The sequence below is a fragment of the Ailuropoda melanoleuca genome, chromosome 14 (genome assembly GCF_002007445.2).
Source record: "Ailuropoda melanoleuca isolate Jingjing chromosome 14, ASM200744v2, whole genome shotgun sequence".
In the NCBI taxonomy this organism is placed as follows: Eukaryota; Metazoa; Chordata; class Mammalia; order Carnivora; family Ursidae; genus Ailuropoda; species Ailuropoda melanoleuca.
In genome coordinates, this window is record NC_048231.1 from 29,097,484 (window position 1) to 29,121,551 (window position 24,068).

Below are 24,068 nucleotides of genomic sequence, written 5' to 3' on the forward strand. Positions count from 1 at the left end.
AAGGCAGCCAGTGGCTGGAGACACTTGGGCCCCGTGTGGACGAGTGTCAGAAGACGGGCTCACTGGCAGTACTGGAAGACTACTGGATTTACAGGAATCCCTGAAAACTCAAAGAGCCAACAGTGCAGAGGAGGAGGCCTACCAGCTGCTGGAGCCCGTGCAAACTCAGGCACCTGGAAGCAGGGCCTCAGGGCCTCATCTCTGTATCCCCAAAGCCCCGTGTGGTCCTTGGGACCCAGTGGACACTCATCGATGACAGCAGCATGGGTGTCATCTCCCAGCCAGCCGTGAGCCAGGTCCCACCTCCTGTCCAGGCCTGGGTCCACCAGAACAGCCTGGAAACCTTGCCTGGCTGCCGTGCCAGCTTGTACCTCTGGGCAAGGTGAGCCTCTGTCTGGGTGGTGGGGTGACAGGTGTGGGTGACAGGTCCTCAGCCACGCTGGCCAGCAAGGCTTCCAGACCCCCCAGACCTGAAGGCCGCCTGGGGATGCAGGCTCCTCTGGGCTCCACCAGCAGCCGCCAGGGTGACACAGAGCCGGGGTGTGCCCCAGGTCTGAGCATTCACCAGGCCCTGCTGGTGGCCACCGGCCCTGGGTTCCCCCCGGCAGCGCCACGCTGGAGACAACAGCTCTCTTGACAACGCGCTGAGACAAACGCTGCTGATTCACGACCTGCCACGGGGGACGCGGTCATTCTGGCAAAGCGCCTTCCCATCCTTGTCAGGGTCTGGCACCAGCTCTTTTTTCCATGTTGAAACAGAAACAAACAGAAATGGTTAAGATACTCCTGATGGAGAGAGGACTGGAATCGATAAGCCTTGGGAAATTTTTTTCCACAAAGGACAAGAGAACTTAGCAACGAGGAAGCCAGGCAGGAAGGCAGGGCAAGGAGCTCACTGGACAGTGCTATGCTCTGGCCTGACTGCCCCTCCTCTCCCTCTGACCCCCACGGCATTCCTGGTGCACCACAGCTGAGGAACGCTACCATCCAGGGAGAGAAGAAAACAGGCAGCTTGCTCAGAAATGGGGAGCTTTACTCCTGGGTTTTTGAAGACTTTCTCCCTGGGGCCCCCAGACCTTGTCCCAGGGCTGGAACAGTGACAGTGGCAGATGGGCCGGGGACTCGTGGGGAACCGCTGCCATCAGGGAACCGCCATGGCTACTGCGGAAATGGGACAGGGACTCAGCCTGGCACTTTCTTTTCCAACACAATTGAGCTCTTATCACTGGCCACTTCAATATGGAACAAATCAGCATCAAGATTAGAGTCATTTCCTCAAAAATCCCCCATGAGCTCTAACGGGAAGAGCACTGTGATGTGCCTATCCCCCCAAACAGAGGCTCTCAGGGCTGAGCTAACATGCGCCGGCCACCTGCTGTGGGGTGGGCCGTAGCTAACAAGAAGCATCGAGCCTCCTCCCAAGCCAAATGCCCATGCACAGAGCTCCGAGACAGATCCGAGAGGGGCTGAAACAATAGTTTGTGTGGAAATGGGAAACTGGAAGCAACGGCGAGTATGGCTCCTGAGGTGTGGCGCATGGGCCTTCCAGGCCGCGTGGATTTAGGAAAGGTGCTGAATACTGCTCCCTGGAATCCATGGAAGTGGCTTCTCACAGCCCAGGGTGCCCTGCTCAGAGGCTGGGGCTACCAAGGAGCTGAGGGGATGAGGTCTCTGCCTCCCTGTCACCCACTCCGGCGCCCCCTGCTCTCTGGTTGTGATGCTGTGCTGACGAGAGAGCCTTTTCTTTATCTCAATGAGTGAGGAAGAGTAGGACCATGGGGAGGCCTAATGGCCATCCTCTAAGGCCTCTGGGAGGCCTCTTCACTTCACACAGGGCTCACAGCCGCACTGTTTTGGGAAAAGGAAGGTTTAGAGGACTAGCAGCCGCTAGGCAGATCTGATGTGCCAGGCAGGTGCTCAGAACCATGTCCAACCTTTACGACAGCTCTGTTAGGGTCGAATTTTCTCTTCTGAATGATAGAGGTTAAATAACATGTCCAAAGTCATACAAATTGCCAAAGAATGAATGGGAGAGCTAGATTTCTAATGTAGGTCGTTTTGCTCCAAACCACACCCCCCTTCCTGCCACCTGCCCCGGCGATTCTGAGTCTCATTCTTTTTCCCCTGAGCTTCCACTTGGCTCAGGGGAGCCAAGTGAGTGGCAAGGTGAGCTCCACGGTGTCTGTGCCATGAGTACTCTCCACTCTGGAAGGCCTGGGTCAGAGACACCGGTGTTCCTCTCTGCCAATACCCTCTGGAGTGCGCCCCCACTTTGCTTCCCTTGCCCCCATCTAGATCCATGAGTCCAGTGGCGTTCTGGTAAACTGTCTTTCTGAAAGAAAAGAAAAGGCCCTGATGTGTAGTGCTTGCCAATTTCCACAGTATAAAGACTCCCACCGCGGCTGGTCTCGAGCTCCCCATGATGTCACTGCAGGCAGAGCTGGGCAAAGAGCAGCAGGGTGGGCTCGCTGGCACCGGCATTGGCTAACGGGCAGGAACTGCAGGAGGCCAAGGCACAGAGCGGGGGGACCACAGAATATGCGAGGGAGGCTGGTGCCGTAAAATCCGCCCGTCCTATGGGCCAAGGCACACTGCTCTCTTGATGGCGAGGCAGGGGGGGTGCAGGCGGTCAGCCCCAAAATTCTTCAGGGTTAAAGGAGGCATGTTTTCTTCTGTGCTCGAGCAGCTGGACTGGGGGAAAGCCGAAGGCATCATGGAACCACCCTCAGAACGCCTCTGACATCTGGGAAATTGGGGCTGGGGGCTTTGTCTTCTCCCATTTAGTCTCCAAAAAATCATTCAGCAACACAGCGCTTGGAGCCAGCTTTCTCTAAAGCCAATTTTCTTGTCAACTGGGCTGCGTCCCATGTCATACTTGCTGGTGGGTGTGTGGGCGTCCGCACCATGGTAGGGGGTGGCTGGAGGGGGCTGCTGTCGGCAAGAAGGATGGGATTGTAGCCGGCTTTCTTTAATCATTCCAAAGGCAGAAGCAGATGTGTCACCTCTGCGGAAGATGCCAGGCAGCAGGTAAAGAATTTAACAGCTTGTGGGAGTTCTAATTAGACTGCCAATTATAACTCGATTGACCTGCCTGGCTTTGAAAGGCCTGGAAAAATGCATGTTGTCCTTAGGAAGAAGCAGATTCTGCTTCTAGTTTGTTCTGGGAGATTCCTGCGGGGATCGCTTGCTTGCACTTTGGTTCTAGCCCCATGCCTCTGTCTGGACTCCTGCTGGCCCGAAGCAGAGGATGAGAGAAAATCTGCAGGGACACGGATCCCTACAGGGGAGAGGCCGTTTTCTGCAATAGGCATGCTTTGCTCCTTTATTTATGAAGAGAGACTCGGCATCGTGTGCCATAGGCTCCCCTGCAGGTGGGCCGGCAGTTTCTGCTTCCTTTGGAAGGACATCAGCCAGCACTGCAATTATGGATCTAATCAAGACTGACCTCTTGGGGCACCTGGGTGGCTCAGTCTGTTAAGCGTCTGCCTTTGGCTCAGGTCATGATCGCAGGGTCCAGGGATCAAGCCCTGCATGGGGCTCCCTGATCAGCAGGGAGCATGCTTCTCGCTCTCCTCCCCATTTATGCTCTCTCTCACTCTCTCTCAGATAAATAAAATCTTTAAAAAAAAAAAAAGACTGACCTCTTGGTAAGGCCAGATCCCAGGCTACGTGTATATGTGTGTGTGTGTGTGTGTGTGTGTGTCCAAGATTCCTTGCAGAAAAGGCCACTGTTGTTACCAGCCTGGGTTGCCCCCCTCCCCTGGCACCTGGCAGGAGAACCAGGTCTCCAACAGACATGACAGGGGATGTTTCACACTCCTCCGAGGAACCAAGGCATGCATTCACTGTTGGACACCATGAAAGTCCTTCTGGCTCACACAGGAAATCACATCTGATTCTCGCATCATCATCCCTCTTCACGGAGGAAGACACTGAGGCCCAGAGGAGCCCAAGGCCCTCAGCTCCTCCACATGGAAGCTGTGTCTATAATTCAGATCACTCCTGTCTCCCACACTTATCACAGTGATCTTGTTGACCAGGACCCTTCCTCTGCACGGCGGCTTCATGGACATCCCCCAAATTACCGCGGGACACAGGGCTGGCCACAGCGCTGAGCCGAGAGCTGAGAGGGACCGTGGGAACAGGAGGGCCTGCGAATCTGGCAGGGTCAGGGCCAAAGGCCAGCTACGGTTTGGATGAGCTGGATGGATGGGAGAACTGTAAACGACCAGAATGTACATTCCCTCATTAGCCAAATTTCTCTCCTGCTCTGCAAATATTGATGCTCCTTGGGTTTCGCTCTTGGCCCTCTTTCTCCCTCTCTGATTCGCAGCCCAGCGGGGAATGGGTCTCACGTCCTCTCATCCCTTCAGCCGTCCCCTCCAGGCGACCACAGCTTTCTAACCACGGCCCCCGCCCTGGAAATGCCTCCAGACCCAGCCAGCCACACACCAGGCTTGCTTCCTCCTTCCCATAGCTGCCCCTCCTCCCACATCTCCTCGTGTTGGGGAGGTCGTCTTAGCCACCCAGAGACCTGAATCAGGTGTCTGAGAATCAGATAGGAGCCTTCCGGCTCCCTCCCCAAGCCTTACTGAATCTACCCTCCCCTCAGTATCTCTAATCCTGGACTGTCGAGACGTTACTAGCTGAGTCTAGTCCTTTGGGTCTCTTAGCTTCTTCCTAACTTCGCCTCCATGGCTTTTAGAATGATCGCTCCAAAATGCAAACCCGATCATGTTACTTTATTTGTTTTAACCTGTTTTAATCTTGAAACATCTCAAGCATGTGGAAAATCAGAAAGACTAATATAACGAACATCTGTATACCTATCACTTAAATTTAACAACTGTTAACTTTTTTCACACTTGCTTTATCTATTTTTGGGGCAAGAGTTGGTTTTTTAATTATAGGCATTGTGACACTGCATCCCTAAATACTTCAGCAGGAATCTCTAAAAAATAAGGGTGTTTCCTTCCAGAACCACCCCTACCAAAGTTAACAGTCCCTCCACACCATCATCTACTACCTGGCCCCAGCTGTCCCATACAGATCTCCAAGGGCTGGTTTGTTTATTACGTGTTCAAGCTTCATCTGTCCCCAACTTGTGGCAGAGTCCATATCTCTACTCAGCTGCTGATGCCTGGTCCCCAGGTCACACCGACAGTGAAGCCATGTCTGTCCCTCCTCCCCCATGTGACCAGATAGCCCGTGACCTGCACCTCCGCCTACGGGAGCCCTGTGGCTTTTCCTACACTGACGTATGTATGTTTACGGCCCTTTTTCTAGACTTGAGGGTCTAGTCCAGCATCTGGCACAGAACCAGGCTGCACGCATCTTATACGTGCTGTGTCATTTAATTGTTAAAACAGTTACTGAGCGGCTGCTGCGCTGAACACGGGGCGTGGGAGGCAAAGCCCGAGTGGTACGTGGCACAGAGAAGGTGCCCAAGTACTGCGTCCCTTCCCGCTCACAAGCCTCCAGCTGAAGACGCTCGGAAAGTCTTGAAAAGAGACAATTCCTGCGAAGGTATTTTCAGAGACAGGTGTCCCATAGATACCAAGCAGATGAGGAAAGGGAGGGATGAGAGCTCACGCGTCCGTCGTGATCCTGGTGGGAGGTGAAAGTGGCCGAGTAACCGTGGGGAGAGGGGGTGTGCTGCCAGGGCAGAGAGGCAGCTGGAGGCCCAGGAACCCTGGCGGAGGAGCTCTCAAAAGGCTTTCCTGAAGCTCCTGGAGCTTTCTGGATGCGGGGGCCTGGATCTGGGAGCTAGGGGTGGGCCCTCAGCCTGTGGTTCTGTCCTCTCCCCACCGCAGGCTGCTGGGGCCTCGGGAGGCATATGAGGGGCAAGGCCGCTTCTGGACCCTGGATGGTGCTCTCACCCAGTGCCCCTGGACGGAGCCTCTGCGCACCTGCACCCCATTCCTTGGTCAGCGGCGCTTGCTGGCTTCCAAGAGCAGGGGTTCTCTGAGGACAGGGCCCAGAGCACGCTTCTGTGATCTGTGTAGGGGAGGAGGTCTGCCTTGGCTCCAAGTCACCACCTTCCTAGAGCCCGAGGGTTTGAGACTTGGTGATTCTCGGTATTCTGTCATTGGTATGTTTGTCATTCCTTCCTCCTAAGCAACCCCCTCCCCCCTCCCCCCTTGGCAACAGGAGGGGTGCCAAAGGCTACCCTGGAAACTTCCCTGTGCCCAAGTGGGCTCATAAATCAGGGCTGATGCTGGTGATCCAGGCAGATGGGGCAAGGGCCGCTGTGAGAAAGGGGTGCTACACAGTAGGGGTCACTTCGAGGCCAGGTTAAGAGGCAGGTGGGGATACCAAGTCTGGACTCCAGTTGGGAGCAAAAGGGAGAGGACACAAGCTCAGGGGATGCTGTGTGACCCTCAAGACAGGCTGGAGACCTCCAACCCCCACCTCTCCCAGAGAAACGAGTGGCGTTCTGGGGGCTCATCTCTTCTCCACCCCCACCCCAAAGTGAGAAGGTGGGTGCTATCACCCACTTTACAGACAGAGAAAGTGGGCACGAAGCCTTTGGGGGTGATGGTGTCAGGATTCCTGGTGGGTCTGCCACTCCCTGCCCTGTGCTCTTGGCAAGTCCCTTCCCCTCTCTGGCCTCAGCTTCCCCATCTGTAGGAGGGAGGTGCTTAGATTGGGGAATTTTGTTGGTGTTCTAAATCCCACAATGCCTTTGCTCTCTGGTGAGTGCCAGGTCCACAGACTTCCCGGCCACTTTAGGCCCTCATCCCTGATACTGATGAAGAAAAGCTGGAAGCAGTACCTGAGAGAAACTTCTAGGGTATCCTCCCTAGACTTTTGGGTGAAGGCTTTTAAGCTCCATCTGAAGGTGCAGACAACATGGGGGTGCACATGTACTAGAGAGAGCCCAGGAGTACTCAGCGGGGAGTCTCTGGAACCGGCACCAAATGATGTGGAAGCCAGGTTGGGGGCAGCCAGCCCAGGTGGCCCCAAATGTCACTTCCTCCTGGTGACAGCCACATCCTCCTGTTGACTTCGGGGGCAGACCGCGTTGGGGAGGAGGGTGCCACGGCCCAAAATAAGGCAAGAGAATGAGGGACAGCTATCTGGGAACACAGAACAATGCAGGTAAGTGAAAACTTGGATCAGATCGTCTGATCCAAGCCAGGGAGCAGTAACTGTGGCGAGGCCGGAATGCAATGGAAGTGAAATGTCAAATCATACTGGAATAATGGGGCAAAATTTCTAAGAATAAATGGTTTGGATAGAGTATGTCAGATTTTAAATAATTTTAGATCATAATTACTAATGAGACACTGAGCTGCATTGCCTGTAATTAGTCATCTAAGACTCCAAAACAGAAAATAGAAATAAACACAGAATTTATTTTTTCTGTAAGCTGCGGCAGGGGAAGGCCCGGTGACATGGCTCGTATTCAGAGCCGGCGCCGGGCCTGTGCTACTTCTGAGTCCATGATTTCAGCCCTCAATGAAAGCACCAGTGACCCGATGCCACATCTCCCTGACCAGCACTGAGAAAATGCTGCACTTGGTAGGAGGGATCCAAAAACCAAGCAGAAAACGTCTGCAGAGAACACCTCTGCACCAAATGATCCCACTGGCGGTGGGAGAGCTTTGCGGGAGGGGTTGGCAAGAACGAGGGCCATGAGCTACACAGGAGTCACGTGGACGCAGAAGCTCCACGTTCCCAGGGGACATTCCTTTTGCTCCAAGGACAACACACATGCCCAACAAACAGAAAATGCGTTAGGCTTAAAATATGTATTTTCAAAAGAATGTGAAGACATAGCTTGAGTCATTAAAAAAACCTTTCAATTACCTGTTTCTTCCTCCAAATCATTTCCAATCCCTCCCCTTCCTGACACCCTCCCCACGTGGTTCGCGCCCCCGACCTGGCTCTGGCGGGCTCACTGTTACTGCCACCACGGTTGTCCTGTTCCAGAACGGGTGCGTGTACTGTGTGAACCCAGTTAGAGCAACATGGTCCCCCCCCCTTTCCCCCAGAGGAGCCCGCCCTCAGAGCTGGCCGTGAAAGCAAGGGACATGTCTTGGCACTGTGGAAACAAGAGAAGCTACCTGAATCTGGGTTTGGGGTAGGGGTGGGGGTAAAAGCAGAGGCTCCCTCAGCCTGGGACCAAGATCAGAAGGCACGCCCTGAGCAAGACACCAGACTCACAGTCTACAGAGGGAACCACATAAGAAGGGCTAAGGATGTGTCTGAGTCACCATCAAGGGACGAGGGAGTGTCCTTGGGGAGAGGTGAACAGGGGGTGGCTTCCCAGATACTCCACAACAAGAGAATTTATCTGAACAGAGGGAGTGGGGTTTGTACGCCTGTTTTTCTCAAATAAAAAATGGTATTTAGTGATATTTGTATGGCACACTGGGTCGAGAGGACCAGGCTGCTCTAGGCCAGGGGTGACAAGCTCCCCGCTCTCCTTGGCACTCCCAAGGGCAGAGGCTGTCCCCTTCTTGGCTCATCTGTAACCCTGCGACACTGGTGGGGACCTCTGGCCTAAAGGGAAAGTGACAGTAGAAGAGTCCGGGGCCCAGGAAGGGGCTCTCTGTGTTGGAGGCAGGGCTACTGCCTGGATCTGCACAGCCCCAATCCCTCGGCACCTGCCATGTCAACCTGTCTGCCTCAGTGTCCCAGGCTGTGGCGTGATGGCCATTTCAGCCTCCCTGGCATCTGTCTTTGGGTCAGGCCATGGAACCTGGCATCTGGCTTAGAGGGTGAGCTCCTCTGGGGAGGAGGAGGGGTGAGAGAGCAGGGGGTCTGCCCAGGAAAGGCATCATTCTTTATAAATTACCATTTCAACTCCTGGTCTGAAACTCGGTCTCTCCTGGGCATGGTTATTGTGGGTCAGCTTCTCAGAGGGCGATCCTCTGCGACTGAGCGGAGAGAGACAGAGCAGACACCAGGGAACACACATGGGCCCAGAGAGACCACGGTGGACTCTGGCATGGCTGTCTACACGCCGTTCCACAGCAGTCTCTGGTCTAAGGATGGTGACCCCCGTAATCTGCAGATGGGCTGCAGGGGCCAGCAAAGAAGAATGTGCTTGGGAACAACAGGGCGGAGCGTCTGAACTTGAGTGGGGTGGCCACTGCTCCCACCCAGGGTCCCAGGGCTGCCCCCTGACCTTCTGCCATATGCAGCTGCCGGAACAGGTGCTGCAGGTCAGCCTGGGGACCCGGCTGTGCCAGGCACCCTGGCAGGAGCCTCACCTTACAGCGCGATGCATCCCTTTGAGATTTGGCCTGTAATACACTCAGATCCCATTGCACTGGAAGGTTCCATTAATTAGCTGACTTGGCCTCCATGGTCTCATGTGAAACCATGAGCTCCAGTCCCCCCTCAATGTCATTTCCTGTACTCATGGTGGGAAGGGAGTGTGCCAAAGCCAAGCCAACAAACACCCAGAGGCCTCTGAACAAAAAAATAGTTAACCTGACTATTTAAAAACAGCACGTTCCAATGATATTTGCTCACGATCTACTCAAGGGAAAGCACCGAGTGCTTTGGGGGGGCCTCGTTTGTAAAAGGGGAATAATGACATCTGTCAAGGTCACGTTGGCTCTTGAACTTGTTCTTCCTCTCTCCCTGCCCCACCTCATCTACCCACCACCCCTGGTCTACACCTGCCACTGTGCCACCTCAGGCATGGAGCCTCCCCCAAGGAGCTACAGATTCGTGAAGAAAGAACGCTATGTTGTTTCAACAGGTGCTTCAAGGGAGGAAGTCAAGGGGCTGAGGGCCCCTCTGCAGGGGTGGGGAAGTAAGGGTCAAGAAAGGCCTCTCAGAGGTGACACTTGAATCAGGCTCCATGGCAGGCTCTGCTGCCCAGGTCAATCTACGGAGCCTGCCCAACCCCTCTGTCCAGGTCCCGGGCCTTCTCCCCCCCAACCCCCGACCCCCACCCTGCCACGGCCCAGGAGCGCGCCCAGCTGCCGGCAGCCCTGGCCTGGTCCCCTGAGCCCAGCCAGGAGAGATGCTTCCCATCTCTGCCTGACAAGTCACATCCCCCTTCCTATTCCTTTCAACGTTAATACGCTGGGTTACAGGTTTCAGAGAAACAGAAAGTAATACCTAAAGGCAAAAACACACAGTTTTGGCCAACCATGTGCCATGATATATTCTTACTTCGGCTCCTCCAGCTGCTGAAATTTGGTTCTCCCATAGGCAGATCTTTTGGAAAGGAGACGCCCCCCCCCATCAAGTAGATACAGAGGGGCTCCTACCATAGGTGCAAGCCAAATTATAAAGAATGATAGTAATGCTCACAGCTGGTGTTTACAGAGAGCTATGCAGCCTGTATTAACTCACTTTTTAAAAGACTTTGAAAGAGAGCACACAGAGGCAGAGGCAGAGGGAGAGGGAGAAGCAGACTCCCCATTGAGCAAGGAGCCTGACGTGGGGCTCTGTCCCAGGACCCTGAGATCATGACCTGCGCCGAAGGCAGATGCTTCACCCACTGGGCCACCCAGGCGCCCCTGTATTAACTCATTTAACCACACAATAACACCATGGGGGGGCACTATGGTCCTCCCTGCTTAAGGGCTGACAGAATGGAAGGCTGACGGAATTGGAAATATGGATGGATTAAGGAACTTCTCTCAGGCCATACTGTTAGTACGTGACAAAGCTGGGATTCGAACCCAGGCAGGCTGGCTCCAGCGCCAGGCTCGTAACCCCAGCTCTGAGCTATCTCTCAAGCTGCAGACACTTCAGTGACTCCACAAACGTCCAATCTTAGTATCGCCCAGCCCTGGTTCTGCTCCTAAGTTGCGATGTAGCCTGGGATGGGCCACTGAGAGCAGGCTCCCCAACGGTGAAAAAGAAATCGTCCACCTTAGCGCCTACCGTGAGAACACACACATCAGGTCTGGCAGATAAGTTTTACATTTCTTTGTAGAGGCTATATTCATGCCAAATATTAATAGTTCTCGAAAGGGCCTTGAGCTACTAAGGGGCTCAAATGTAGTGTGTACCATTATAAGAAGGGAGAGAAGGTAGAATACGGAACAAAGTCGTAATCACCCCACAGAACGCACTACTTTTACTTTTGCACTGCTAGTTTGAATCCCAGTCATAATGAGTAAGGATATTAGGGAAATTAAGTTGTGTGCACTTAAGATGTTCTATCAACCAGCACACAGATGTGTAGGGAAGGGAGGACATCTAAATATTTCATTAAGTCTTTCTTCAAAGAAAAAAAACTGTTCTTCTTAATTTTAAAATCTTTTTTTTAAACCCAAGAAGTAAATAAAATGCAATTCATAGATAAAAGAGCCTTCTCACTTGACCATGGCAAGGTTTTGTTCCTGCCAATCATTCTAAGTAGAGGAAGAAAATGGATACTTCAGATGAAAGCGATCCATTTCCAATGATGAGTGTTTGAAAGGGGCAGGGTGTCTCGATTCTGTTTCATCCGATTCATTGTCTTCCCCAGAGTCACAGAAGGGATCAAGGGCCACTCTTCAAGACGGGGTTTGTCAAGGGAAAACCGGAGCCATGCCCATGTGAAACCCTGTCTGGTGTGTCTGAGCCCCGAGCTGCCCTCGACCCCAGTGCCACCTGGCCAGGCCGATGGATGGTACACAGACACAGGGTAACCCTGCAAGTTCATCACTTGCATACTGCATCTATCCAAAAACATGCTTCCAACTAATAAAATGTGAGACACGAGCAAGGTCCCCCCCAAAGCTCATGCAACAGATGGACACTTGAAAAGACGGGCGAGAGAAAAACGCCCAGGTTCCATCATTTCGCGGTGCAAGCTGCCGGCGGCTAGCCGGAGCTCACCTCTTTCCCTGGATTCAAACCTGCTCTGCCATCCTGCCAGCTCGTCCTGCATAACGGGATGAAGTCTTTTCCCACAGTCAACAAGCATGTAAGCTTGAAGACAGCTGAAAGGGAGCACTGACGCCCAGACCCCCTTCGAACTTTAGACGAGCCTTCTTTTCTGAGCAAAGTCGTTAGCCAGCCTCGTTGTGATGAATACCAAACTTTAGAGCGGTTAAGGCAACTTAAAATGTAGTGACAGTCCGCAAGACACGTCCCCACGTCCCACTGCACTGCGCACTGGCTGTCCTCCTTCCAAACCCGCCATCCATGTGACGCACCTGTGCCACTTCTTCATAAAATGCACTTTTCCCACAGCTCAGCCGTTCTGCCAGTCTTGCCCACTAACGTACTCCCATGGAACAGAAGCCCAACACCGCTTCTAACGTCCTTACTGTCACTCCAGATTTCTGATGTTTCGGAAAACATAAGGCCGTGGAGAAAACCCTCAAAGGCAGCTTGTGTGTGAAACCACCAGAAGCCATCTTGACTGACCTTGGCAGGGGGGTGTTTCATGTCTTAGATTCTTCCATAGAAGACAGGCCTCAGGCCTCAGCCACACTCCTTGGGCGGAGCGCCTGGCCTAACTCATTGCCTCCAACCGCCTCTCTTCTCAGCCATCTTCCCCTTTCTTTGGGGAGCTCCACCAATGGTCTCTTACCTGACTTCGTCCGGCAAAGGTGGTAGAACTTCACACCATCCCCAGTCTTCTGGTTATCCTCCTCTCAATGACTGCTGGCTTCTGTCCCTTTCTAGACCTTGTCTTGGGAATGTCAACATTCAAGAGGATGGCCCCTAAGTGCTTTTAACCTACGTTTTCTCCTCTCTGAGCAACAGCTCTGGAATGTCAGTGTCTCTGTCATACCAGACTTGCTCTAGGGGAAGGCTGACCCCTCAGGGTGACATGCCAGCTCTCCTCCTGCCCCCCTGCGGAGGTGCGGGCTCTGGCTCACGAGCGCCTCTGTTGCCCCCCAGCTGTCCCCTGCTCCCCTGGGCCTAGCCCCTCTCCAGCTCACAGCCCTCTTCAGAGCTCTGCCCCCTTCTCTCTGGGAAGCCCTGGACGAACCCCACCACCTGCCTCTGCTCCAGACCTTTTCTCACGCTATCAAGTGGTCTGGAGGAAGGCCTGAGTTTCCCACTAATATAGTCTAGGATAAATTTATTTCTCCCTCCTCACCTTATCAGCTCCTCTCCACACTGCCTTCTTGGCTCCCTGCCATGCTCATTCCTCTCCTGAAAGTTCTTGCTCCTCTCTCAACCTCCAATCTTGCACATTGTCCCCAAGAACCCAGGCTGATGTTATCAGATGTTAAGCAGATGTCCCTGTTTGCAAAGCCTGTCCCTATCCTGGTAATTCTGTCCTTGGCTACCCTGAATCTCTGTGCCTGTCCTTGGCCTGGACAGCACTGCCCAGGGAGGCTGTTCCTCTGCCCCCAGGCCACCAGCAGCCCCGTTTCCTCCTCTCCTCTTACTCCAGATCACAGGACAATTGGTGTGGAAAAGGTTGCTCTGTGTTTCATTAATTCATTTGGGGTACTGGGAATGAAACATGGCATGCAAATGTATATAAATGTATGCACTTATGCAAAAATGATATGAAAATATGCCTTTAGATTCTCTGGAAAAAGTCTGATCACTCTCCGAATTCCTCCCCTTGTCAACAACATTACTTTGTAATTCCTTATCCCTTCAGCTCACTGCTCCCTTAATATCTGCCCACACTCAGCTCCCTGCCTCCCTTGTCTTGTGTTAATTCATTATTAATATTAAACACATTATTTCTGCTCTCTCTTCTCTCTATTTGTGAATTTAAACACACAGACGAAGGCTAAAACTATTAGAAAAGTGTTCATTTTCACTGGGGTGTAATTTACGTTTCTTTTGTCAAGTTTGACCTTCTATTAACTTTAATGAATACCATCTGCCTCCAAGTCGTTATTGCTTTTTTAGCAATATTAATGTGCTTGCATTTCTGCTTAAATCGTATCTCTCCTCCAAGCTGGGTTAGGCGATCTGGCGCACGCTGCCACTAACAACCCCTAGAAGTTAAGGAATCATTGTTCTTCATGGAACAAGCCAAGCTCCTGCCCATGGTCAGTTCTCTGCCATCACCATCTGCCGCCTGGGCTCCACCTGCATAGGACACGGCTTCCTTCCTCCAAAACAGCTCCCTCCTCCTGTCCCTCCACCCCCTCTCCTTCCTCCCCAAGGAGCAATACCGCGGGTGCAGACACACTTTCCCGTTGTCTGTTTTTTTCTACAACCCACAGTCGGCCTGCAATGGGTTCCTTCCCCGGGAACCCCCTTGGTTGGTTCTCAGGTAGTCTCCAGCACTCCTGTTCTTCAAACTCCTTCTAACTTGGAACTTCTGAGCCTCGCTCTGGCCTGGCCCAGCCCCTCGCCTGCACACTCCTCACCCTGAGGGCCTGGTGATCTTCACGGCTGAGCCGTTTCCACCCCCCTCCACCACAGAAGTCTTGTGCCCCTGGCTCTTCCCTGGGCCTCCGCCAGGTAAAAGCCTTCTGATTTCTCTGCTGACCCCTGTCCCTCAACCTAGGGGCCTGCAAAACCAGTCTGGTCTCTGTGAGGGCAGAAGCAGGACCTTTTGTGCCTTGATAAGAAATTTCAGTTCCGTGCTTTAATTTGTGTCTGGTGCTAATATTATCCCCATTCATTCAACTGAAGACACTGAGACACCAAGAGGGTGACTTGCCCATGGTCCCAAAGCCAGTAAGTGACAGAGCTGGGATCTGAATCTCACACCTTTTCTGTCCTGGAGCCTCACCCTTAGTTTCTAGAGTATATTGCAAAGGCCACCTTCTTCCCTTCTTAGGCCCCAAGCCATAGAAACACAGCTTTCCTGCACAGCCTGGCGATGGAGGCAGGAAAGAGAGGGCTGTGATGTGTCAGGGCTGGGGGCCTGGGGGCTCTGAGGGCCTTCCCTCCACAGATACCATGTGGGGGACAGTCCGGGGAACACAGGCCAGCGGTGTCATTTACAAGATCACCAAGAAGGGGCCATCCAAGCCACCCTTTGGGAGTCACCCCAATCACAGTCACTAGGCAGTATTAGATTCCAAGGGTCTAAACTCTTCGAAATTTGTAGGCCTGCTGGTCTCAACTGCCTCCAGTCTGGACAGCTTCTGAATATATCAGGAGGCACCGAGAAAAGTCTTAAGGGTTTATGATGACTATTTTCTACTGGCGAGAATACCTCTGAGCCAGGCAAGGCTCAGCCGTTGCCCCTGACCCGGCAGGCGAGGCGAGGCCTCACCTGGGCCCCGCTCACCAGCTATCCTGGCCAGGGTTACTCCATTTGAAAGGAAAGCATCTGCCATTTGTTGGGGAGCTCGGGTGTCTCAAAAAGCTCCCAAGGTGAAACAGGAAACTTTCCCAGTGCTATTTTCCTATTTGATCTTTTGTCTCATGTGTTCCCCTTGGGGACGAACAAGAAATACTCGTCTGAATAATTCATAGGCCCCGAGGTGGAAACACGCTGCTTCTTTTCAATAAAAAGGCTGGGTACACGGCGTTTATACCTCTTCTGCGATGCTCTAGCAAAAGCACAGAGATCAGAAAAGCTCTTTACAAATCCCTCTTACGATAGAGAAACAAAAATTAAAAGCCACGTAATATTTTTAATCAAACAGACTAATGTTTGGATAATATGTAAAATTATTTATAAAGCTATACTGAGCTACAAAATGCTCATAAAGGGAAGGTGAAAAAAATCAAGTAGCTGTAATTATAAGGTTTGATTTATTTTTAAAACTGAAAACCAGTAGTTGGTTATTTTTGAGACTGTTGAGCCCCTTGACCATTTCGCACTATTACTATGAGAAATGGCAAGAGGACGAAGGCTTTGGGAATCCTGAGAACATTTTACTTCTTAGATACAAAACTGTACCCTCCTAGCGCTGGGTGAGACTCACAGCCCCCCTGGCTGCTTGTTTTCATTTTACAGAAAGGAAACTGAGTGCAGACAGCTTAGGGTCTTTTCCCCAAGGCTAAAGAGCGAGGGACTGATGGTGCAGGGTCTCTTCCCAGACTCCCTGTCCAGTGCTCACTCTTCGTATCGCACACTAACCCCTGAGATACGGACACCAGGCTCCCAAGGGCTGCGGACATGAAGGCCACCTCAGCTTCACTCTAAGGCTCCCTCTTCCTGTGGTTCATTAAGTCAGAGATACGCTACCACTGAGAGCAAAGCGTGAATCCCGCACCTCAGCCTGGCACGCGGGTGCAGGGACGCAGCGTGGCTTTTCACCAGCAACTCGGACTCTGGTAACTTCTGAGTTTCACTTCAGACTCTCACAAGAAGAGCGCCGGCTTTGTGGGGCAGCTGTGCTCAATACATGTGCCTAACACGTCAGAGCCACGACGAGAACACTGCAGGTGATAGGTCTGCTCTCCCACCTAACCAAAACCGGGGCGGAGGGACAGCCAACTCCAGGCAACGCAGGGAGGGGAGCAGCAGGGCAGCCCCAGGCTTCTGGCCTGGGCATCTGCGAGGGGTGCAGGTGCATTTCTGGGGAGCCACCACCCCCATACGCAGAGTGGAAACTAGGTGACTTACATCCTCTAAGATGCCCCTACTAGCCGACAGCCTCAGAGATAAGCTGGAGACTCTCCAGGGTGTGGACACCCCCCGAGGTGGCTGCCACAAGCAGCACAGGGACCAAGGCGACCATGGCAGTGCCCAGGGGACCCGTGACTCCCACCCGCCCCTTGCGCAGAACAGGACCACTGGGTAGGGCTGCGAGGCTGAGCACTGCCAACTCCCAAGGGCATCACCTGCGTAAACCACATGGGAATGGCGCTGCTGGCCCCGTGCAACGCGACAGCCTGGCAGGCCAAGTGCATGGGCCTTCGAACCAGAAGAGGGTTTACGGGTCACGAGCTCCACCCCCTGCTGCGTCCAAGGGGGGCCGCAATCCAGGAGTGGGGTCCCAGCCTGGCTCCGAGACTCACCAGTCGCTGCATGCTCTTCACGTGGGTGGGACTGATGGATAAGGCTTCTTCATACCACCGCCGGGCTTCATCGAGGTTTCCCCGGAGCTCAGCAACCTGGCCGCGCATGTACAGGACGTTGTGGGACATCGGGAAGAGGTTGGCAGCTTCCTGAGTACACGCTGTGGCTTCTGCAGGCTTCCCGATGCCAATGTAGACCTCAGCTGTGGGGAGAGAGAAGAAGGCAGATGCTTTCCTGGTTCACCACCCTTCAGAGGCCCTGCGAACGGCTGTGATTCTGGTTGGAGACATTTACAGCCCCCCCATGGGAGCCTGGCAGGGGCCCATCTGGAATACGTGGAGCCCAGAGCCAGCCAATCCCCCAGCCTGAGTGGAAACAGCTGCAGGCTGACGGTCCTACCCACCCACTGTTACACAGTCACTCCTGCTATGGGGTCTCGGAGGGTACACCTGTCACCATCCACCGGAGGGGAGGGAGGCCTGCTTGGCCCTGCCCCCCTCTGAGGACACCCACACTCAGGGCCCACCTTGGTATCCGGGGACCTGCCCTCAGCTCTGACAACCTTAAAGAAAGGGCTGGGATGAGCTGAAGAACAAGTAAGCCAGAGGCACGCAGCCCTTCAAGGGCACCAGCTCGGCCCCCAGCCTGCTCTCCTGAAGCCAGAAAGTGTACACAGGGAACAGGCCGCAGCTTCCCTGTTGACAGGCAGGAGACAAAATGGCAGCTCCATCACACGCTGCCCTCCAGCCAGGGAGAGTTTCCATGTCCTGGAGACCATGAACCGCATAACACTGACACAGCCCTTTGAAAACCAAGCTGTCGCTTTCCAAAAAGCAGGAAAATGACCTTTCCCCCACTCACAGGCCTCCACTCTCTCCCGTGGAGTTCCGAGTCATGTGGCAGCCTCTGCCTCCCGAAGAGGAGGGATGTTCGAGTGCCCCCCGTCTGTCTCTTGGACACGCTCAAGTGCCCTCTTCTCCTGAGGGCCTGTGGTCCCGGCACCGCCACCTTCCCAGCGGTGGGCCTGCGTCTTCAAGGACATCAGACCCCTCTCCTCTTTCCCTGGCCGTATCTGTCAAGGCTACTGCCTGGAGTCCTCCTCAGGGGGCTGCTGTGCTCTGGGCCCACCGACCCCTTCTCCTACATCCAGCGCAAGCCCCCGGCTCATCGGTTCCTGCCTGGACCTGGCCCTCCACCTCTGGCAGCAAGACACGTTTGCACGTGCACCTCCAAGTTCCACGCATAGTAATACATTACATATAATATAATGCAGGCCAAAATAGAAACGGTAGGACAACACAATACAAAAGAAATAGAAACGTTTTACTCTTTTCCTTATGCACCTCCGAACTGTCTCCTGGAGGCTGCTTTGGAAGTGCCTTGATGAGGGCAGGGCCTCCTCGGGCCCCTCTGTCCCCCACAGCCGCTGCAGCCACTCTCCTGAGGCAGAGCTCTTCCTCCGCTTGCAGAAAAGCGCCCTTTCCTTAAGGCCCCCCTCACGCCCTTCGGCCTTGCCTGACCATCCTACTTAAAGTGCTGTTCCCTACGTACACAGCACGAGCCTCTTCTGTTCTCTGCTTTCTCGTCCTCCCTAATTCCAACCACCAGGTTGATCTCGTTTGTCTCCCGTGCTGGCTGTGGGCCCCCCTGGAACGCAAGCCATACGCCACACGAGTGCCAGGACTGTGTGTGTGCGGCTCACTGCTGTGTTCCCAGGGATGAGAACAGGGCCTGGCAGTCAGAGCTCCGGAAACTGTTGCTGAATGAATGAACGAACGAAAGAGTGAGTAAATGAATGATAACGGTAACGGTAACAGTATCTCATGTTCATGAAACACGTGCTTTGCGGCAGGAAGTGCTCTCGTTTCTTTCACCTGCACATGATCCCCTGGTACCCAGGTGCACAGAACCACTGCACAGATCAGGAAAGGTACAGGGAGGCTGAACAGCTTGTCCCAGGTCCCAGGGCCGGCTGGAGGCAGAGCCTGGCTGGAGGCCTGTGAACGGTGGGTCCCCTGCCCCCAAATAACATCCAGATCCCTTTGCCTGGCATTCGGAGCCCTCGGTGGAGACTGGCTCCATTGCCCTTACAACCTGTATCTCTCCTGCTCCCTGACCCCCCAGGCTCGGTGCTGGTGAGCCAGCGCAGTTTCCACATGGGCTCTCAGTCTCCCGCCTCTTCCAGTGGGGCCATGACGCCCCAGCCTCCCTCTAGGCCTGCTCCGTAGCCGTCATCCATGGCAGCCATCTCCGACCCACGCTTCCCCTCAGAGGGGAGCCCGGCCTTTGCACTCTCCGATGGCCGTGGCCCTACGTGTGTTTTCGTGAGGGGGTCTGGGGTCCACTCCTGGGCAGCAAGCTTTCTATCTGCCCACCAGCAGCTCTGACTCCTGAGGCAGGAGAAGGGTAGGTGTGTATCACACACTTGTGGTGCATTAATGCTGCGGACTTCTTGACCTCAACCCTCCTGGATGGCCCCTCTCCTGAAGCACCCTCTCTTTCCTGGTGATCATGTGCCCCAACGACAGATTCCTCAGGCTAGGAGAGAGCCCTGGAGAATGCAGGTCCCGCACCTCCCGTCTCTTCTTCCAGCCCCTGGATCCCCTCCTCGACAGGGGGATCCAGCTTCGCATGGAGATGATGGGCGGGCCCAGCGACCTGCGGAGGGGAGCCCCCAGGCCCCCCAGACATGGAATCAGGCAGCTCAAATCCAGCTGAGCCCCGACGGCAGCAATGCTGGCTCGGCGTCTGCCTCCTGTCCTGTGGCAGTCCAGCTCACCAGGCATTCCCTACGCACTTATGACACACGGGGACTCCACAGGAACAGGGACAACATGTATCTGTCCTTTGGTTCAGGCCCCAGCAGAAGCCTGCCTCTCCTGGGAGACAAACACTGACAGCACCATGGGGCTGTCTGATTCCATCAGACCGCTCCCTCCCCTCCCTGGCCAGCCGGCTGCGTGCCCGCTGTGGTTTTAGGTTACCTGAGCGTGCCAGTGACTCGGGAGAGCTGCACAGAACGTTCCTCCCACTGTACACGTGGCTCCTGACTTGCCCCCGTTTTGAGGGTGGGCTTACGGACATTTCTAAGGTCCCCAGGGCCTAGAGCTGGCGGGGTGGGTGACCCACTGGGCCTCTGCCGTCCAAATCACTATGGAAAAAGGACCAACTTGGGAGTGGGTACCGAATGTTTCTAGAACTTTCATAATAAGAATCAAGGTGGTGGGGGACTTAAACACTGGCACGACAATGCGCCCGTCAGCCCTGTTCTGGGAGGGGTCCTCCGCAGGACCACGTGTCTCAGCACCAGCCACGAGTCTGACGCTATTGCTTCCCTCCTGAGGAATCGATCGGAAGACAGAGATGCGGCTGAGTCACGATCATGCAGGTGGGAGAAAGAATCCAGGCCTCCAAGGACGTGTGGTCAGAGGCGCACGAGTTACAGGAGGAGACGCGTATTGCGGGTAGAGCTGTGCTCCTGACCCGGGGGGCAGGTGCGTGGCCTGGCCGCTGCAGCTCAAAGGGACGGACACGGCACCATGTGAGGCGGTGATTTTCAAATCATCTTCCCCAGTGGAGCCTCTTCTTCAAAAGGCATCTAAATAGTGGCAGATTGCCTCCCTCTCGGTTTGGCCCTGCGTCCCGGCCTCTGGGGCACCCCAGGGCTCTAGGGTACCCAGTTTGTAAGCCAGTGTCATGAGAGCATGGAAGGTTGGGTTCCTGCACCCGGGCCGTGTGTGTCGCCTTGAGCAAGGCAGGCAACTTCTCTGGGCCTGTTCACCTGTCAGCTGGGGCCCGACGCTGGCCCGCAGCTCTCCCAGGACAGGGGCTAAGGATCGACCGAGGTGGTGGAAGCCTGAGCCCAGAGGCAGCTGAAAATGGTGAGGAGGGCACTTAGTGGGGCCCTACCGCCTTCAAGATTGCAGGGAGGACCCAAGGTGCAGGGGGGTAAAATCACTTGGCAGAGCCTGCCGCTCTTTGGGCTGATGGGTATATTTGGGGGTGCAGGGCCAGCCTTCCATTTTACCATGGCTCCTTTGAGACAATGCTTAGAATAGTCGCTTCCCCTTTATGAGGAAATCACATCTTCCTGGGGCACAGAGTCTTAGGCTCCAGGAATAAAACCTTAAAAGTGGTAGGATTTCTGACATCAGTCAAATCATCTGGGGGTACAGTTGGGGAGGAAGAGGGAAGGATTATAGAGGCCTTCCAGCATCCCTGAAATACCCAGCTGTCCCCCTAGAATGCAACGAGTCCGTGGCGGTATTTACTCTGAGCTTATGCTGCGTGGGAAGCCCTCCTTCCTGGGGGTCCAGAGCCCAACCAAGGCCCAACACTTTCCCAGAGCGTCCATCCCTGATCCCATAGGGCTGCAGCTGCTGCCTGTGTTCCCGCGCACCTTCTGCAAGCTCTGTCAACCCCCGACCACATCACCTTTGCTAGGGGACCCTCTAACCTTGGCTTCTTGTCTCTATCGGGGGCTCATCTGCTACAGCCATGCCCTTGGCCTCTCTCCAGCCTGCCCCCAGGTCGCACCTGATGGCTCCATTTGGGAGAGGGGCTTGGGCTTGCTGACGGTGGCCCTTCAGAGCCCTCTCTGTCCCTTTCCTTGTCTCTTAGACACCTGCATTGCTGGCTTGCTCTTGCAGGCACATCACTCTGCCTCGGCAACGGGAGGCCAGCAGTCTGGGACGGGCAAATTTACCTCAGCTACGATGTGCTGGGGAATCTGAGGCCAGAAGCCAAGCCACGTTCTCTGATTCAACCACCCTAGTCACTGAGCTGGCAGTTTGAGCTCCACTTTCCAGAACTCAGGAGCTAACGAGCATTGTTCACACTTCCCTAAAGCTTCCAGAATCTGACCAGCATTGTTTTCTCCCTCTAAATTGTGAGCAACTCCCAGCCACAGGCATCTCTGCCTTCCTCAGCACGGGCTCTGGCTGCTAGCAGGTGCTCAAGCCCGGGCTGTAGATGACGCGCTTGGTGAGGGCCAGAGGGGGGCCATTTCCGTGGCACAGGCCCATGAAGAAAGTCGAGGGCCAGAGAAGCAAACAGTTTCCCTGACCCTTCACCAAAGGCCAAATTCAAGTTAGAAAAATAAACGAACAAAGGGCCTTGTGAGCTTATGAAGAGAGGTAACAGCCCGTACCAAAGAGAGAACAAGACGGAATGAGGCTGGCTCTGGGAACTTAGAGCGCATCGGCCCCCACAGGAACGCACTTGGGTGCAGCAGGGTGGGCTCCGAGCGGTCACTCTGGAGAGGTCAAGGTCACGGGAACAGATTAGATTCTGTGCTGGTTACTGGGGCTGCCCGGGGGGCAGGGACACTCTCTACCTTTCTGCCAGCTCACACTAAGCTCTGACTGTCCTCTTTGGAATCCCTTGGGTTGTCCTTGTCATTCCGTTGCTGTGAAAAATGTTGGAAATAAAATCCCCCTCTCTGCTTGCAAACCTCCAATGGTTCCCTACTGCAGGAGAATGGAACCCAGAAGATTTTGTTTAGCATTCAAAATTAGGGCCCTGCCACCCCCCACCCCCACCCCCGGCTCCGTTCAGTTCCCGGTCTTCCTCCACACCTGTTTGTTCTGTTTCTTCTGCCCCAAATGCCTCCCCTGAATGGCCGTCCGTGAAGACCCACACTCCTCGCTCTAGGGCCCAGCACACGTGCCCCTGAAGGTGCCTTCCCTTGCCCCTGCCCCCACCCCCCAGGGAATTCATCGCTCACACTACCGTCCTTCCACTGGCCTGTATGCTCTCGGGGAAGCACTCACCCCTGTCCACCCTGTCCTGCGTGACCTGTGTGTGTGCCAGCTTCCCTGCTGGAGGCCGTGCTCCTGGACAGCCCAGTCGGGTCTGCTCTGCCTTTCCCCTGCATCATGCCTCGTGCAGAGGGCTTTCTGAAATCATTTTCTAAAGCATCTCAGAATGTTATCTGAAAGGGCTAAGCTCTGCTGTGTAGACCTGAGGACTGTTTCTTCCTCAAGGGGACGAGGTGTTCCTGATTCGGAACCCAGTGCTGACGTACCCACAGTCCGACACAGGTCTGGTGTCCTCGTTCACTCATTCTTCTAACACTTGTCAAACTCCTGCTTCATGTCAGCTGCAAGGTTGAGAGGTGGCTCCCAACATGTCTGCCCTGGGCTCAGGATTGTGCACTGTGCAAAGGCACTGGGCAGAGCGGGGCTGAAATCGACTCTGAACTCTGCTGGTAGGCTGTGTGCCTGGAGCAGGGCTGCATGTGCCCAGAGCGATGAAAGTGGCTTCTCACACAGGTGCCATCAGCTAGTTAAGCCTGCTCCCTGGGGGTTAGTCTACCCAGAGAGGGCACGTATTTTGAAGATCATACAAAGAGAGGCAGTAAATGCTGGAGGCAGCCTGAGGACTGCACCCGTATGAGTGCTGTCAGATCTTCCATTCTACCTGAGGTCTGGCAGAGACGGAGAAAGGAAAGGCTCGTGTGCTCCCCAGTCTTAACGGTGAGGCCTGCAGGCAGGCAGGGAGCAAGGCCAGCACCCTCCTTGAATCTTTAAAACCATTTCCTTTACCCCAAACCCTGCTTCCCTGACTTGTGCTTGGAAAACAAACCTTAGCAGCTTGGTTCTGGGATAGCCTCTGCCCATGGTGGGGGGTGCTGAGGAGTCCCCAGGGTGAGCACAGGGGACCTTCCAGAAGCAGCAGGTCCTCCCAGAGCACACCGCACACGCTTTCATGAATTCACTCTCATGTAAAAATCAGCACAAGGGCCTGGATGAGCGGCCCCTTCACCCTTCTGAGTCATGAAGGTCTCGGGGAGGGTGCTGCATCTTTATCGGCTCTCCCCAGAACTGTTCTTTACTTTTCCTTTGGAGAAGATTGGAAGTGAAAGGCGGCAGCGATTTTGTTTACATGTGTTGGTCCTAACCTGAGCTCCTCTGGGCCAGGCCCCAAGCTGGGCCTGTCGTCCCCATGACGAACACGGCCCAGGTCCTTTCCTCAGTGAGGCCTGGCCAAACGTCTCTGTCAGGATCTTGGCTGCACCACCACACTTATTTTTAAGTTTGCGAGTGGCGGTGTCCACCTGTCCAGAGGGACGCCTTCCCCAGGGGCTTGGCAGGGTGGTGGGGTGAGCTCCTCACCCCCTAGCTGCATTTGGGAGACACTTGATCCCCTCCAGGCCCTGGCCCAGCTGTTCTCCTGATGCCTCAGTCTTTCCTCAAAGCCCTCCACCCTTTTGGGCTGACCTTGACTTTTCATTCAAAGAGAAGAGAGAAGCCAGCAG

General features: G+C 54.5%; 1 protein-coding gene across 8 annotated transcripts in view; it reads right to left on the reverse strand.

The window, feature by feature from the left end:
* Positions 1-24,068, reverse strand: part of TTC7B (tetratricopeptide repeat domain 7B) — a 226,892-nt gene that overhangs the window by 15,204 nt on the left and 187,620 nt on the right. For 6 of the 8 annotated variants that reach the window (XM_034642624.1, XM_034642623.1, XM_034642620.1 and 3 more), the window contains one exon: positions 16,810-17,012. In XM_034642624.1, the coding sequence (XP_034498515.1) occupies positions 16,810-17,012 (203 nt within the window). Of the gene's footprint in view, positions 1-16,809; positions 17,013-24,068 lie in introns of those variants that run through there. The other 2 variants (XR_004620268.1, XM_034642627.1) reach the window with 2 other exon arrangements.